Raw genomic sequence first — 16,391 nt, 5'->3', positions numbered from 1 at the left:
AGACTGAAATCCTTACTTTAAAAAGCACACAATGGAAAGAATAACACAGGAGAACTGTGCTTGGTCTTGGGACTGGGGCTAAGTTATTGCAGAATGGACCCTCAGAGCTGACACTGGCACAGAAACACCTGGAGTGACATTTCAAGATCTCTCGAGGTGGGATAAATTAAACACATCAATCTGCAGATTTGTTCCTGGCTCCCAGGAGGCAAACAGGGAAGGTGTAAGCATTATCAAAAGCAGCCTTAAATGTGTGTCTGAAATGGAAAAACTACATATTTACTTAAAACGTCTGAAGTCTTCTAACCTTTGACCCATGTATGGTTGTAATTTCCTGGAGGGCTCATTTTTGCACTTGACAATGACTGATCAATTTGAGTATGGATCATGTCCCAGACAATTTTAATGTTGATAAACAAAGAGGCGCCAAAGGCATAACAAGGCAAATTAACAAGGCAGTTATAAAACCCAACATGGCCTTTATTTTTCTTCTGTTCCCCAAGTGCTGGGGCACACATGTGCCTCCACACCCAGCATTGTCTGTACCATCTTTCAAAAGGCAAACGACAATGGTGACACTCATCTTCCCTCTCAACATTGCCCTGAGATTTTTACAATACAGAACAGAGTGAAAAAGTAAACTTCAGCAAAAATTTCAGGTCCATGTGATGGTGACATACAGTTCTTAGCTATTCTTTGTGGCATGAGGTGGTGGGGCCAACATACACAGCCATTTCTCACAATGACCTTTTGATAGGCTCTGATCAATGGTATGCTGTTATATTCACATTCATTTGTGAAGGGAATGCTTTCTACCTTGCCTAACAGTTCTGTAGAAGTAACTATTGTAAACAGAAAAATGGAGTCCTTTTCTGATTTTTGATGCCTGTTGTTGTCTTGTCATTTTAATAGCAGTTAGTTAACCTCTAAAATGTTAGGGGTCTCAAATGTTGTGGTGTCTATAGCTTTCTATCTTCTTGGATCAAAAGCCATTTGTGACTTTAGAGATACATTTACTTTATTTATGTACAATGTGTATTTCTGTATAATTGTATGATGCTTGTATGTGTTCAGGCGCATACACAGGGGATGCCCATGGACATCAAATATGGGTGTCAGATCCCCTAAAACTGGAGTTATAGGAGGTTATGAGTTGTCCAATCAATTTGGGTAGTAGGAATTGATCTCAAGTCCTCTGAAAAAGTTCTACACAATCGTAACCACCAAGACATCCCTGTACCAATTCCCCCATTCATATATTTATTAAAGTTTGGTTATGAACAAGACCTCCAAGGTCTTTACTTACCACAGTTTTTCTCATCACTGCCGTCAGCACAGTCTTCGTCTCCATCACATTTCCACAGCAGAGTAATGCAGCGACCATTTGTGCACTGGAATTGGGAGCTATCACATTTGGCTTTCTTCCCTAGGAGAAGGAAGGCACATTGATCAGTGCAGGCCCAGAAGGTAAGTTAGAGATACAAGTTCCCCAAGGTTGATGGATAGGGACAGCTACAACCTCAGCAAGCTGTAACATTCCAGGGGCCAGCCTCGGATGGGTTTGGGAGCAGTGGACCACACTCGCAGACTCCTTCACTAGGCAACAAACTAAAACTGAACATTAGAGCTCCAGCCTTTCTCCCAGAGATCCACAGCTGTATCCCAGGTTCCGTCTTGTGTAGTACAAACAGAGAGGAATTATGTAGCTCCTAAGAAATCTAGCGCATGCTGGCCAGTGATATTTTAGCTAATATGTCAACATGTGCCTCATCTCCAATGGTGACTGTAACATTTCAATGGAGCAACAGAATTCTAGCGTCTAGAGAACATTCAGATGAAGAACTAGCAAAAGAAAACTTCAGAAGAAAAGACACCACCTCTAAGAAAATTGAAGGACAAGGAAAGATTATGGACTTCAAGTAGGTTGGGAATGTAACAACAAACATGGACACTCAACACCTAAATGTGCTCACTGACAGGGTGGTATGCTCACAAAATTGTCTGGTTGAAAAGAAAGTACAAAGCACCATGGGCTAAGAGAGTGCCCTTTAACTCCTTCAGGAGAAAGTCCAGAAAGCCTTACTGTTCGTAAAGGGTAACTTCCTGCACATAGGATGAGACACTAACAGGCCTGACCCTCAGTAGGCCGAGGAGATGATGTACGACCATGTGTTAGTTCTCAGGAAAAGTTTGAAACACAAAAAGATAAATACAGAAAAGCTTTATATAGGATGAGCATATAAAGAAAATACTTTTGCTTAGCTGTGCACCACGTGTTTTAAGCTGTTATTAGAGTTTAATTTTTTTTAAGGTGGGCCAGTGAGGTAGATGGCTCAGTGGGTAAAGGCACTTGCTTTCTAAGTCTGATCACCTGGGGTCAAGCTCTGGAACCTAGGGTGGAATGAAATGACTCCTGAAGTTTGTCTACCAACCTTCACACTGGTGCTGTGCGCCCTGAATAAACATTTGTTTTTTAATGTTTAAGAAAGATAAAAAGAATAGTCATTGTTGAAAGCAAACAGTTTTGTAAACTTATTCAAAATCAAAGGCCCACCAAGTATAGTGTTTCTGAAGTGACAGTAATGTCCTAGGCCCTGGATTTCACTTTTTATTGATTCACAGGCTCACCCAGAGCAATCTCCAATGCTGCCAGGCCCATCCATGCTAAGCATCCTGTACAGAGGCACATTTAACCTTGTACAGATAGATATACTTGTATGTACCTTTTCAGGGTTTAGATATGTTTGCATACACGCATACCTGCCAATGTGTCATGGCTGCCTACAAAATTTAGTGCAAGTACCATGGTGTGTACCTGCAGCCTAGAATCAATAGGTTGGACCCTATAGCCCAGATGCAAAGTCAAACCATTGTGTTTTGAATGAGAATGGTCTCCATAGGCTCATACATTTTACTCACGGGTGGAACTGTGGGAATGATTAGAAAGTTTCAAAAGTCCTCACTAAGCCCTCTCTGTCTGTCTGTCTGTCTGTCTGAGCTCCTAGCTTTTGTTCCAGTGTCATACCTGCCTGCCTGTTGGTTGCTATGCTCTCCACCATGATGGTCATAGACTAACCCCTGAAACTGTAAGCAAGCCCCCAGTGAAGTACTTTCTCTTCCACATTGCTTTGTTCGTGGTGTCTCATCACAGCAATAGGACAGAGCTAAGACAACCACTGCGGTGTGTTTAAGTAAAGGGACAATGGATTGTAGAGCTTACGACTTATCTCTCTCTTTATGTGATGCATGATTATCTCTCTACAAGAACAGAGTATTCACTTTTCTTTCCTTTGGTTTTTGCCTCCAGGATCCAGAGGTGAGATGGCTCAGCAGGAAATGGCACTTGCTACCAAGATTGAGTCCTACAGGGTTGGGGAGAACTGATTCCTGTAAGTTGCCCTCTGACCTCCCATCTATGCTATGGCACAAGTGTACACATATATACACATAAACGCATACATGAGTAAATAAATGTAATTAAAGTCCTTTTTATGTCTAAAAAAACTCAACCTGGTGGCTGGATTGGTGACCTTGGGCCAATGGAATCAGAGCAATTAATGAACATATGTAGGTGAGAGACACAAGGGGCCATCGCACCGCCTCCAGTTTGCATGTGTATGTGTGTGTGGCCAACAGCATGCGGACCACTCTAATCCTTTCATAGCATTTCCTGGCTGTGGCCACAGCTTTACTCAAGAGTGACTTTGCTATCACAAGCAAACAACGTGTGAGGGTGGCAAGCAGAAAGAAGGGACTGATAAGGGTTGTGTATCTTAAAAACCAAGGCCTCCTTTGGAAAACACATGCTTACAAATCAGCTCCAAAACCAAGTCAAAGGCATCAAGAAAGCATGGCTAGGAGACAATGGGGTGCCATGTCTAACTCAGTGAGGAGAGAAGGAGAGCAAGTTAGAGCCACAGATCTGATTCTGATGCCAGAGCTCATGGCATTGGCTCATTAGGGACATGTCTTTTAGAGAGGTGTGAACTAAGATTTTCACGGCCCTATTCCATGGCCAGGACAGTGAGTGTTCAGGTGCTTTAATCGTTAACACGTCTATCCTTCTGCAAGACCAGACTGCATTGCCATAAAAAGGTGCAGCTCTTGTCCCTTAAAGGCCTCTCATTACATCCACTGCAGAGACTTACAAAACCCAGCATGCGTCCCAGGGTGCATGCAGATTTGCTGGGGGAGGGTGGTTCCGAGCAGAAAGCCTTCAGATTTCCTGCCCCCTCTCAGCATTTGCAGCTGGGGCATGCTGGCATAGAAACAGAGAGGGCAGAGGCAAGCACAGACTGGAACACTTGTGTGAAAAGCACAATGCTCTAGTTGGTCTCCCTGGTGTTGACTCCGCCCTGCTGTCAGGGAGAATTCTCCACATTGTGGCTAATTCCCAAAGAGATTAAAATTCAGCCCAAGACTAGATTAACACCAGGGTGTGGCTACCTTCGAGTACTATGGTACATTGCTTTTTTAAAACTCTATAGACCTTTCTGCTCTTAAACCTTTAGCAAGCCAGACCTCAGCTACTGAGAAATAGAACTTGATATTTCCTACCACCACTCAGGTTTGTTCGTCCTACAAATATTTTATCAAATAAAATAAAAATACTAGGGAGTTACAAAGGGAACAAGAGGTGAGCATCGGTTGTTTGTTTTAAAACCAAGAAGCCAAGTGTGAGGTACCTGGCTGCCTCCTTTCTCTCCCCCGCCCTCCCTGCCTCCATCCTCCTGCCACTGTGTTCTTGGAATGCTCTTGGTATTCTCAGAGCTGGAGGTCTATGTTCCTGGGCCATTTGCTACGGCTCTAAAACCTTTCAGCTTTGAGGACTACAGGAATGGCAGGAATTCACTCGGAGGACTTTATTAAAAAAAAAAAAAAAGGATTTATGCTCAGAGAATATAGAGTGAAACGAACTTAGAAAGTACAGCTCCCTGCAGTTAGGATACAGTAAAGGTGAAGAGAGACATTCGAGGCTCTCATTCTGAAGAGCCAAATTTATTCTATTCAAAACGAGCCAAAAGCATTAACATTGAAATCTACATAGTGAGCATGATAACCACACCATCAGACTTCAAGAGAGACTTGGGGGGAAAATTTATTTTAGCCCCAGGATTAGGCTTCTGGGAGAGAACTTCCTCAAAAATGAGGCTTGCGTGATGGATTTTGTAGACCCTCAAGCTGTCATGAAGCTTATAACATATAGGCCAGCATATAACATGATAAAGCTAATATACAGTTCCTGATCGTTCTGGACTCTGGATTTAGTTGTAATACACAAGCTATCAACAGTATTAGGTTATGTTAAAATCCCTGGAGGTTTGGCTCAAAACAGGGTTAAAACAGACATAAGCATTTTCATCTGTTCATCCCAACTTCCTAAAGCAGAAAGAGGTCTTACTAGCTTTTCTTTTCTTGTATGTGTCCATGTCACCAAGGCTTCTGCTTGCTTATCAGAAAGCTGTATGTTACCATGACACAGGTGACACTCCATTAGCAAAGAGGAAGAATGTACACAAGGAAGGCAGGGGTTACCGAAATATCCCCGCTTTTCTAAAAGATGATGGAGAAGAGGATGATGGGAAGCCAGCTGGCTTGATAAAAGGTCCTATAGAGAGAATCAAAGACGCTGAACTTTATGGTCCTGTCTCTCAGATTTCCAGTTCTCTGGGCACTTTTAGAGGCTGCTCATAGGTAGAAAGTGCTTGCTGCTTCTGTTTAGTTCTCTGTTCCATGCACAGCAGGGAGAGCTTAGCCACTAAATTGAACACAGAGACCCCAGCCACCATCCTGGGACACTACAGATTTTCTCCGCAGGTTCCAAAAAGATTCTACCTTTCTATTTGGATGTTCAGCTGGGACCACTGCTGCTTAGAGGTCCAGAACTGAAAGCACCACATGAATTAAGAAGCTTTTGGTTCTCAAAGCTTCGGGGATTATAGGATTGTAGACCTGTAGTCTATTTCCATCCATGAACGTTAAACCTCAAATTCACTATTACAGTACATAGAGGGAACAGACTGGCATGAAATTGTCCACCGCCAGGTTTCTTTTAATTGTTAAGCTGAGCTAAAGCCACGGTACACCATAAATAACCTTGGGAGTGCAAATGCTAGGGACTCTATACCCCTGCATCTGTCTGGTCTGAAAGGTTGGAAGCTAGAAGTAAAATATAGTTTTTAGTAGGTTCCTTAAAGCTGCGGTGTTCTCAGGAAATTGCTTGGGGCTAAAGGAATGGGGGTGGGGGTGGGCTAGAGTGGGGAGGAATGGAGCCTTGAGCTCTATCTCCATTGAAAAAAACTCTTCTTGGTATTAGTTTAGGAATAGGAAAAGGCTCCTCTTCCATGAAGAGATCAAACTTTCTAAGTTTCCTTATAGCTCTAACATTGAGCAGGAATCCCTTTGTCCTTTTGAGCCTGGAGATTCGAGTTTGCTCGTGTCTACCCACTCGTGTGGCTATTAGGGTTAGTAATAGACCCATTCCCCCCAAATGATTCTGTTGTCACTTGTATAGGTGGCACCAGGCTTCAGAAGGTACCTATGTCCCAGGAGGTTTGCTCACCTAAACACTTCACACTCATTCATTGCGGCCCTGCAATAAGCCGTTCACAGACCTTAGGAGGTGCGGGGCTTTAAGTGCACAGAGAAGTCAGGTTGCCACTGTCTAATTGGTTCTGCAAGGGTTAACCTGGAAAATCAGCATGTGAGCTCCAGTAAAGCACCTCATGGGCCTTACAGTGAGTAGCCTAGCTGGCTTTCAAGATGGGCCACAGATTTCCCTGTAGGCTTTGAGTAACATTGGCAGGAGTCCTCTTGCTTGAACGTCTGGACTACTGAGTATTCCAGACATCAGAGTATTAGGCTCAGCAAGACCTTGAATCTGTAGGGGTAGAGAGGGTTGCCACACTCTGCCAGACCCAGCATGCACTTCACCGGCTGACAGTTAAGGGTGCTATCATCTACAGGTTTTTCTTCAGTCCATTTCCTTTGGCACTTCTAGGGCCACCAAGGGCATTTATTTTTAGTCTACTTCATCTCTACTGCTTGCTAATTTAATGCCAATCCTTCTATTCATAGGCTAAAACTCCTTTTAGGACAAGCAAACTTCTGAGTCAGCAAAAAAAAAATTTTTTTTTTCCTACCAGAATGAGAGGCTATCAGCAGCAAATTCTACAGCAAGGTGCCCAGGAAAAGGGCCTGAGATGCAGACTAATGAATTTTACAGTTCAGTTGTCACAAGTTGTCCCATTTACACCTGATGGGGATTATCTTAGAATCCTAGATACAACCAAATGCTTTTTATTGTTGGCCAATTGCTGCTCTAAGACTTCTCTTGTCTTTACCAGTTAGTTCCAAGTGAGCCTTCCCCTTTCCCTCTTCACAGTCTTGGAAAAGAAAAATATGGTGACTTGCCCAAATTACTCTGGGCTGACCTAAGATCTGAACTCAGGTACTCTGGCTCTAAATCCCATGCTCCATACCAAGCCCGCAATCGGCAATAGCCAACTCAGGGCTGCATAAATCTAGAATGTTTCATTTGCTTAGAATTTGCCTAGTTCAGTCTGCTTAAAGAATGGAGTAGTTTTTCTTCTCAAGAAGGACACTCTACAGCATAGATTTATTGTTGAGGTAGGGCCTGTTTCTCTCTTCCCATCATAGCCTTTTAAGTATGCTGCTAGAATTCCCTTAGTAGCTTTTCTTAGAAGGACTAAGTCTCTTGATTTTCTTGATTAGTGACCAAGTCATTGTCCGAACCTTATCTGCCTGAGCATAGAGAACAGCCCAAGGGACATCAGCCTGAAGACTAAGAAGTTACAGAGGCAACATATCATGGAAGAGACTTTGTTTTCAAGGTTGAACTTGAAATTCAATACTGAATATACTGTTAATCCCCTATAAACCCTCATGTCTGTCACTGGGTGGAGATAGGAGATAAATAAAAGTGTTTTATAACAGACATGTTGATGACAACCCAAGTACAGGTTTTGAGCACATGATATAGGTAACATCCATTGGGACGGCTTCCAGACACGAAATGCAGAGCACTTTGATCCAAAACCCACCCTTTCTCTTCTGCATCCTATCTTCAGTTGGCTTGCTCTAACTTACTCTAACGCAAGAGCCCAGAGGGAGCCGGGATCCTTCTCCCCTGTCATTGGGCCATCAAATCTTGGCCATGGCTAACCCCTCATTTCTCACTTGATCTAAATTTAAGTCACCCTTCCCTTTGCCTCCAGGCTGTCGAATTCCCTATCCAAATTAAGAGAGTGATTTAAGCCACTTAGAATATCCAGAAGGGCCACAGATAGGATCATTTCCTGGCTTCCCACTGACTCCAGAATTGAGTCTCAGTTCCCTACCAGCTTCCCCTGACTTCTTCCTCTCAGTCATCACCCACCATCTGCTCTGGCTGCAACAGCTGAGCTAACAGCTCTAAGGGGCTTCCCTTATTTCCTCTCCGTCAACCACTCTGGCTGATACTTTGGTTGCATTTGTTCATATGATTCCATCCTGTTCCCCACCAGGGGCAGGTTCAGATAGCACTTCTTCATGGAGGTCCTCTGTGCCCCTCTGGGTCTTTAAAGTCTTTCCCCAGAACCCAGGGAGATCTGGCTTATTTCCCAAAAGTTCCTTCCCCAATGCCAGTGCACCGAGGATTTATCTCCCAGCACCCAGAGATTTGCTAAGTCCTAGTCAGTAGCCATGAAGGTATTAGTTGGGTTAATGAATTAACCTGAAAAGCTGTTCTACATTATAGACTTTTGTCAAAATATTTTCTCAGCTTTTCTAAACTTGAAATGAAGTGTGACCTGCTAAACGAAGTGTTTGCCTGGTAGAATCCTTTGAAAGATAAAGCTATAGCGGTACCTGATTTCTATGCCCATGAGAGTACTTTCATTTCATCCGTGTGGCAGGTTATAAAAAAAACACAAACAAGACACGTTGCACACCTGTCTGCCACAATTAGTGAGTTAGCCACATTTCCACATGAGAGGGATTCTAAAACACATGGGAGATCTGGGCAAGTTAGGAGGTTGGTGTGTCAGACCCAAGTCTTACTTCTGCTCTACTACTGCTCTTTGGGGACAGTGGCCATAACCACTACCGTTTGAATCCTCCCCTTCATGGGACCATTTGGTAGAGATGAAATCCCTTCCGGCTTTGTCATATTAAAGTCTAAGATGCTGGGGATTTTAGGCAAACATCATGAGCTACGACCAAAGCAACATGTGGGAGCTCACAGAACCTCGTCAGCTGATGTCTGCGGCTTTTGTCTGTGGCTCTGCTCACTCCACTCACGGCTTCTATCCTCACCTCTTTCTGGATCTTGAATTTCCCCGTTTGATTTCCTATTAAAAAAAAAAGTGGAACCTGGCTTCCGCGCTGACCTGATATCAAGTGGTCTTGAGAAAATGCATAAAGGAGACTGGCTTCAATTTATAACCTGCCCGGTAACCTTCTTGCCAGTTAATAACTTAGATCTTGAGAAAGCATTCTTAGGAAAATTCAAGATCAGAGGCAGGAATAGAGCCTAGGACAGTATACACTAACATTCTTTGCAGAGAATATGGTTATAACATATGAACTCTCAAATGTCAATCATCACTTCCTGGCAAACTGCACATCCTCCCCACCCCCTCACCTCCATGGCAATACTGTTTTGGGGGCACCCAAAGACTACTGGCCAATTGCCAACTGAGATGCCCCAACTTGGTGGCAGAATTGGCCATTCTAGTGAGTGCCTGACCCTTCCAAGTTGTAGTTTCTTGCCTTAAATGTACTTGTTAGTGCTGGCTTAGGCATTCCCTCAACCCTCCCCACAATGCACCTCTACCATACAAAGCTGGGTATCTCTACCACAGAAATCTGGTGAAAGGCCCCTGCACAAGCATGGAGACATTTCTGGAAGATCTCTATGCTTATTTTCCCTCTACGTAGTGGTTTTTAATCTTACATTTCTAATTTAGAGCACAAAAGTGTCTCACAGGCCCCAATCATTCAGTGCTCTTTCTCTACCTAAAGGCAAAGTAAGCCTAGTTTAAGGTGCTTTCTCGTGTAGCTATACCAAAGTTAGCATGTCTAACTAGTTGGAATTAACCATGTTTACAGCACATGTTACATGTGATTGCAAGCCAACCCTGGAGCTTAGCAGAGAGATACAGATTCGTACAGAAAACAAATCGAATTAAATTGAGCCAGTTTTCGCTTACAAAATCAGGTTCTCCAAGAAGTGGGTTATAGTATGCCTTGGAGACCTCAGAAAAAGCTATCAGTCCTCAGATTATCCCCTCCTCAGCTAGGAGGGGAAACAGTCTTAGATTCCTCCTTTATAATAAATACATTTTACTCAAAACCTCCAAAGAAGGGCTTCTATTTTTCTTGAAAACTGTCTGCTGGCTGTGGTCTGGGGGATCATCCTGGGGGATCATCTCTGAGATTATCTCGTTAGATGACTCTATCACCTGCCATGTGAAAGGCAGATGACTTAGTTGGCTGTGAGACTCTCCTTTGTAAGCTAGTTCTATATGTGACAAGCACCATTTCAGGCCTGTTTTGACTCTGTGATGTAATGTCTCATAGGCTAATACCTGCCCTCGACTTTCCAAAACAAGGTCAAGTTAAGGCAATCAGGACCAGGAGGCAGAGGCTGAAATGGAAACAACCCCATCTCCATCGTATCTTCACTGAGAATCGCTTACCGTGCTGTGAGAGACTAGAAAATAGTTACTATACATTTTCTTTCTATGCTATTTGGTAAATGTCAGGGATTGGGAATCTAAGCCTCAAGTCATATGCCTGGGGCCCTATCTGTGGCCTTGACCTTAAGGCACATTGTTTTATTGGTCTGACGTTGTTTAGGGGACAGAAAGGGGTCACAACTCTTTGGCTCTTCCAGAACCTTTACAGAAAGTACTTCAAAGAAATCTTGTCTATGGTTACTCATATTTTAAAGAGCAGAAACACGATGACCAGGTTTGCAACCGTTTAGAAGATGGAGACTGCCCCCTCTACAAGTATTGCATCGTGTTTGCAAATGCAGTTAGCTGGTCTGAAGTCTGAACATATGTCAGCTCTACTGAACTTGGCCTTTATGTACACAGTGTAGGTCTCTGGAGACTCAAGCATTAAAAGTGAAGAATTGCGTTGACATGATACAGCCCTACGGTTACTGGTAAAAGGACGAACCTGGGCACAAAGCTGTTTCAGGCTTTAGGAAAGGCGCTGCCCACGAAGCTTGGATTGTGACTCTTTTTTCTAAAAAAGAAACCCCTCCTCTACATGGAATGCTATGATCTCTACCCTCTTTGGTGCTCCATCAGGGATTATTTCTCCTGGTCATCCAGATTCCTACCTGCAGGCACGCTGGTATTGCTGGTAAGTTGCTCACTCTCATTGTAAGAGGCCTAATAGTCACTGGTCAGATAGGAAGAGCTCTTGCAGAACTCTGGCTCTGAAGGCTGTGCAACATGCCCCATCTGAATCTATAGGTAGGCTGGAGGGGAGAGTCCTAGAGTCCCCATGTATTCTGCCATCAGCCCCTGTGATGTCTCGTTTGTTAACATCCCTTGTTAGCTTCACTTCAGTTTCTTGAAGAAACTCTGCGAACACATACCTACCCTGTGTCGGGTAGTTTAGAGTAGCCCATGTATGTGCATATGCATGCCCGTGTGGGTATGTGCATGTGTGTGGATATGTGTGTTGGGGGGACAGAAGGAAGCATTGGAGAGAAAGAGAAAGCATAGAAGGTTGGGGGCAGAAAAATCAGTCCACATGTTTCGGGACTTTGAACTTAGGACACGGCTCTCTGGGTTTACTTATGGTCAGTATCTGCTTCAACCAACTCTTTGCTGCAGCTCAGAAAGAACTGCCCCTCCCCCTCTGACTCTTTAGGATCGTGCCTGTTTTCCTCTTCCACTTTGGCAGCACCACCATATTCCACTTGCAGTAAAGGGGGAACAAAAGTTACCCCCGCTTTCCTGATCCCAGCCGAACAACTTCTGATGTTTGACTAGCTCTTTGCAGCAGCCTGGGTACTTCCTAGCACTCCATAGAAAACAGCACCTGAGAGAAAGTTAGCGCTTTAACATTTCCCAAGAACAGAAAAGGTTCTGCAGCTAAAGTGACTCCTTTCTCCCACCTCCCTGGATCACAGTCAATAATGGATTTTATACTTTCATGTTTTGAAATATTACAGAATACATAACGCGAGTCGAGTCACTCTTCTGAGGGATGGTTTAATAAGTTAACATTACTCATCCATTAATGATTAATGTCAGCGTCTGAAATGTTCGGTTAAGCAGGGCTTCTCTGGGAGCATAGGCTTGTCACACGTAGGATTCTGGCGTCACTGTACATGGGCCCTTTTCAGAGTGCAGCTGGAGAAAGCTCCAGAGGGAAAGGCCCCTCTGAGCCTGGCAGATCTTAAAGGTATCCCAGCTGGGGCAGCTCAATTAACTCCGCGAAGACACGTGACCAAGCTAAACGCAATCCAGCTACCAGCCAATCGCATGGGTTAGAAAAGCCCTGCCCAGCTTCTCACGCTCCGGACAGCGGAACCAAAGGCCCAGGGGCGCTGGGGGACTTAAACACCCCAGCATAGCTCGACAGACTGCTTGACCACACTTGAAAGTTCGCTCTCACTCCAGGACACACGTGACCGCACGCGGGCGGGCCTTCTAAGCTACCGGGCGACAAGAGATGGGGATTGTAGACTATTTAGAGCGGGGACAGCGTTCTGCCTAGAGCCGGTTGACAAGCAAGCACTCTGGTGTCACCTCTTAAGACCTCTAAGACCTCTTCAGTGGCCTGCCAAGGATCAGACCGGACCTTGTTAGGAAGGCGTCTTATCACCTGCTCTGGAAAGTTGTATGACCCAAGATGAGACGCTGAAAGTACACAGGGCTCCGAAGTCAGTGTGCTGACCCCCGGGGACTCGACTGTGGTCACCCCCGCCCTCCGCAAGCTACAGTCACACTTCAGCTCCAGCACCACACCTTCCGGCCTTATTGTGAAGAATAAAGGCTAATTACAGTCACTACACTGGGACTCAGTTTCTCTGGGGGAAAGTGTTGCCCAGAATGAGGCTCAGCAAAGTAACCTGATTAAGTCTGGATCCCACTCCCCTCCCCCGTTCAGTTATCTCAGAGACCCCAGAGGGTTTTAAAGGCTGCAGTAGCTGCGGAATCCCCGGGGGAGGGAGAAAGAAAGGCACTCAGAGGACAGTCCAGTTGAAAGCCACACTTGGAGCCTGAGAGATGGCCCGGCGCCTGGGGAGTCGCAGTCCCGGGCGCAGGCTGCGTACTTGACATGGCTCGGCCTCCAGGCTGCCGCCCACCGAACGTGCGCCTGCTCACGGCCGCGCGAGGACTACAGGCTCGGCCGGCACCTGGCGCCCGGTGTCCTCGGAGACGCCCACCTTCACCCACCGTGCGCTCTCAACCCTGCTTAAGTCTGAGGGACGCACCCGGGCTTCCAGGCCCCATGCTCTGCCAGGGTCCTAACAGCCCGCCTGGCAGAGGAGGCAGAACCATTGTTCAGTGGCTCTAAAACCCACATCCCCTAGCCCTTGTCAATGGGAGGTGAAAACCATGTAAAACAGAGGTTCTGGAAAGAAGGGGGACACAGAAGGATGACAACAAGTTCAAGGGACGCTTTAGGACACCCTAAACCCCACAGTCCCCCGGGCCCGGCTCCCAGTAGCCTCGGCTCTGACAGCTCAGAGGCGCCACCCGGGTGGGGAGGGGAGCAGGAGAGGAGCGTGGAGAGGCGTCTGCTAGGAGGGGATGGGCAAGAGAAGCCCCGGGGTCTCCCAAAACGCAGCGATCGCGGACGCCCGGCTTGTTTCGGGCCGAGTGTGGAGGGGCGCGTCCCCACTCACCGCTTGCAGTGGCGCCGCTGTCCCGGGGCGCCCAGCACAGCGCGAGCAGCAGCCACAGCGCCCAACGCGCGGACGTGCCCATGCTGCCCGCCCGGATGGTGCCTCCGTCGCGCCGTCGTTGTCGCCGTTCGCTCCGCACAACAAGTTACCAGCCCTTCGGAGAGGAGGAAGGAGGTGGGGGCGGGGAGGGAGGAGGCGAGGAGGAGGGGGAAGGAGTGAGGAGCCGGGAGCACGGAGAGCACGCAAGGAGCGGGCACCCCTTCTCTGCAACTTGCACGCTCTACTCCTCGCCAGCCACCCACCCCGCCAGCCACCCGGTCACCTCCCCCGCCGCGGCCGCGGTGTGCGCGCGGACCCTGCGGGCGGAAAATAATGCAGGCGTTGCAGAGAAGGGGAGGGAGAGGGGAGGGAACGGCGCGGGAGGAGGGGGCGGGGAGCCCGTTCGCCGCCGGGGACAGCTCGAGTGAGCGGTCTGGGGGCACCCACCGGGGCGGCGGCAGGAGCGCGGCCGAGCGGCGCGGCGACCCCAGCGGGGGAGCTCAGCCCAGCAGCTCCAACACGCACCGCTCTCCCGCGCGCTGTGAGGAGGGTGCGGGGGCAAGTGGCAGCGTGCGTGCGTGAGTGGCTGGGGCTGGGGCTGGGGCTGTCGCCGCCGCCATCCGGACGGCTCCAGGGGCTCGGCTTCTCCGCGCGTCGGCCTGGGGCTCACGGGGGACCCGGGGCGGCCTCTGGTTGGCTCGCGCACCGTTCTCACCTCCAATCCCGGGTGCCTGTCCTAATTTCCTGATCCAGGGAACCTGCGGCCGCAGCAGCTGTGCGCTCCCTAGCTCCCTACAGTCGCTACTGTACCCTCCTGGCGCCGTGGCAAGGAGCGCTGATGCAACTATTGCTGCTGTTGCCACCGCCTCCGGGCTTGATGGGGTTGGCAGTTGAGGGGTCTGGGGGCAGCAAGGAACCCTCTTCCCCCCTCTCGAGAGCCCTAGGAAGGGCTGATGTTGTGGGGTCGGTAGGTAGCATCTTCTGAGGGGACTCTTCTCGCCAACCTGAAAGTGATGAAGAGGAGGGATGCGAACGCTCTGCTGTTCTGTTGTGGGGTTCGGTGTCCCATCACAGTGGCAAGCTGACATGCCATTTTGTTAAAAATTAAATGTGGCTTTAAGCAAGAGTGTGTGAAAGAGAGAGAGAGAGAGAAAGAACAAGAGCGCTCCCGCGGTTGTGGCTTGTCCTCTGTAATAGAAGAAGACTAAAATAACCGAGTCTGGGATGGGGAGGAGGGAAATTGCCAGCGCAGCCCTGCATTCTCTCATCAACGATTATAGTTAATTGCTAATTGCACAAAATGATAGTTTGAGGGCCTGTAATTAAAAGCTTAACCTTTTTCTGGTTGGAGGAAGGGGACCCCGGTAGATTTATTCTCGGTATACTTTGTAACGTTCAATTACGAGCATTGTGGAGGGAAAAAAGGAAGTAAAGTCAACGCTCCCGAAAGGATAGATCGGGGGAGAGGGGTGCCGGGCAGGACCTAAGTCTAGGATTTGTTCTTATTGTACTTCAGTTTTCTTGAACACATCGCCCTGGTTGAGAGGCCTTCTGTGCTCTGGTCTAAGCAGAGTAGAGGGACACATTGAATTATTTCACCTGCGAATGTGATGTGTATACACTTGGGTTTTATAAGTTGCTGTACCTCGAATGAATCCAAGTTGACAGATTTCAGGTTCCATGTCCGAGCTTTCTTCTGGCATTGCAAGGTCCCTGCCTTGGTTCTCCTGAGCAGTTCTCAGTGGCAGACTACTGGGAGAGAGGTTTATTTGGGAACTTCCTGTACCCAGGAGACCCTGGGGATAGTTCTCAGCCAGGACACATTTTTTGGTCCATGTAATTTAGCCTCATTGTGATTGATAAGCTCACACGGAGATGGGATCTTTCAAAGCTGCTCAGCGTGGATGATGCTGTGTATAATCCGAGGGTAGAGGACGTCTGGAAACTGCATGAGAAACACCGTCCATGCCATTTTACAACGCAGTACCCATGCTCACGGCTAGTACCCAACCACAGACCAAGTTTGCGGGGGTTGGTCTAACTTTCATATCTCTGGGGCTTGAGAAGCTCATAACCACTTTACAGCTGGGGGAGCGGGAAGGGGACGTAGGCGAAGTCAATATGAACAGACTCAGTAGTTAACTGAGATGTCACATGCTTGTTTTTAATTTACTTTAGAGAGAAATGTACACTACAAGGGAAACGTTGATATGGTACAATAAGACTTATCTTTGACAAACATGTATTATGCTTCCTAGCATAAATAAACTGTTGGTAAGCCAAGTTATGGTTCTATACTCAATTTAGTGACTTTTTTGGTCCATCACTCGACTCTCTCTCTCTGCGCAACTTCAAACGACAAAAACAAACCACTCCCTTTGCTGCGTCTGCCTTCTGACCCGTAAACTGAAAACGGAAACAACCCACACGGTACTCAAAATCTTCCGTGGCCTCAAGAACCAGCTGTGTTTCA

General features: G+C 47.1%; 1 protein-coding gene across 3 annotated transcripts in view; it reads right to left on the bottom strand.

Moving 5' to 3' along the window:
* Window positions 1-14,340, bottom strand: part of Vldlr (very low density lipoprotein receptor) — a 31,757-nt gene extending 17,417 nt beyond the window's left edge. For 2 of the 3 annotated variants that reach the window (XM_032891756.1, XM_032891757.1), the window contains exons 1-2: window positions 13,880-14,338; window positions 1,307-1,426 (exon numbers count right to left, since the gene is read on the bottom strand). In XM_032891756.1, coding sequence (XP_032747647.1) covers window positions 1,307-1,426; window positions 13,880-13,961 — 202 coding nt within the window. In that variant the 5' untranslated portion in view covers window positions 13,962-14,338. Of the gene's footprint in view, window positions 1-1,306; window positions 1,427-13,879 lie in introns of all 3 variants that reach the window. The other variant, XM_032891755.1, reaches the window with a different exon arrangement.
* Between the last annotated feature and the right edge of the window lie 2,051 nt (window positions 14,341-16,391).

This window comes from Rattus rattus, chromosome 2 (genome assembly GCF_011064425.1).
Source record: "Rattus rattus isolate New Zealand chromosome 2, Rrattus_CSIRO_v1, whole genome shotgun sequence".
NCBI classification, from domain to species: domain Eukaryota; kingdom Metazoa; phylum Chordata; class Mammalia; order Rodentia; family Muridae; genus Rattus; species Rattus rattus.
This window is presented reverse-complemented; position numbering and strand designations above follow the sequence as displayed.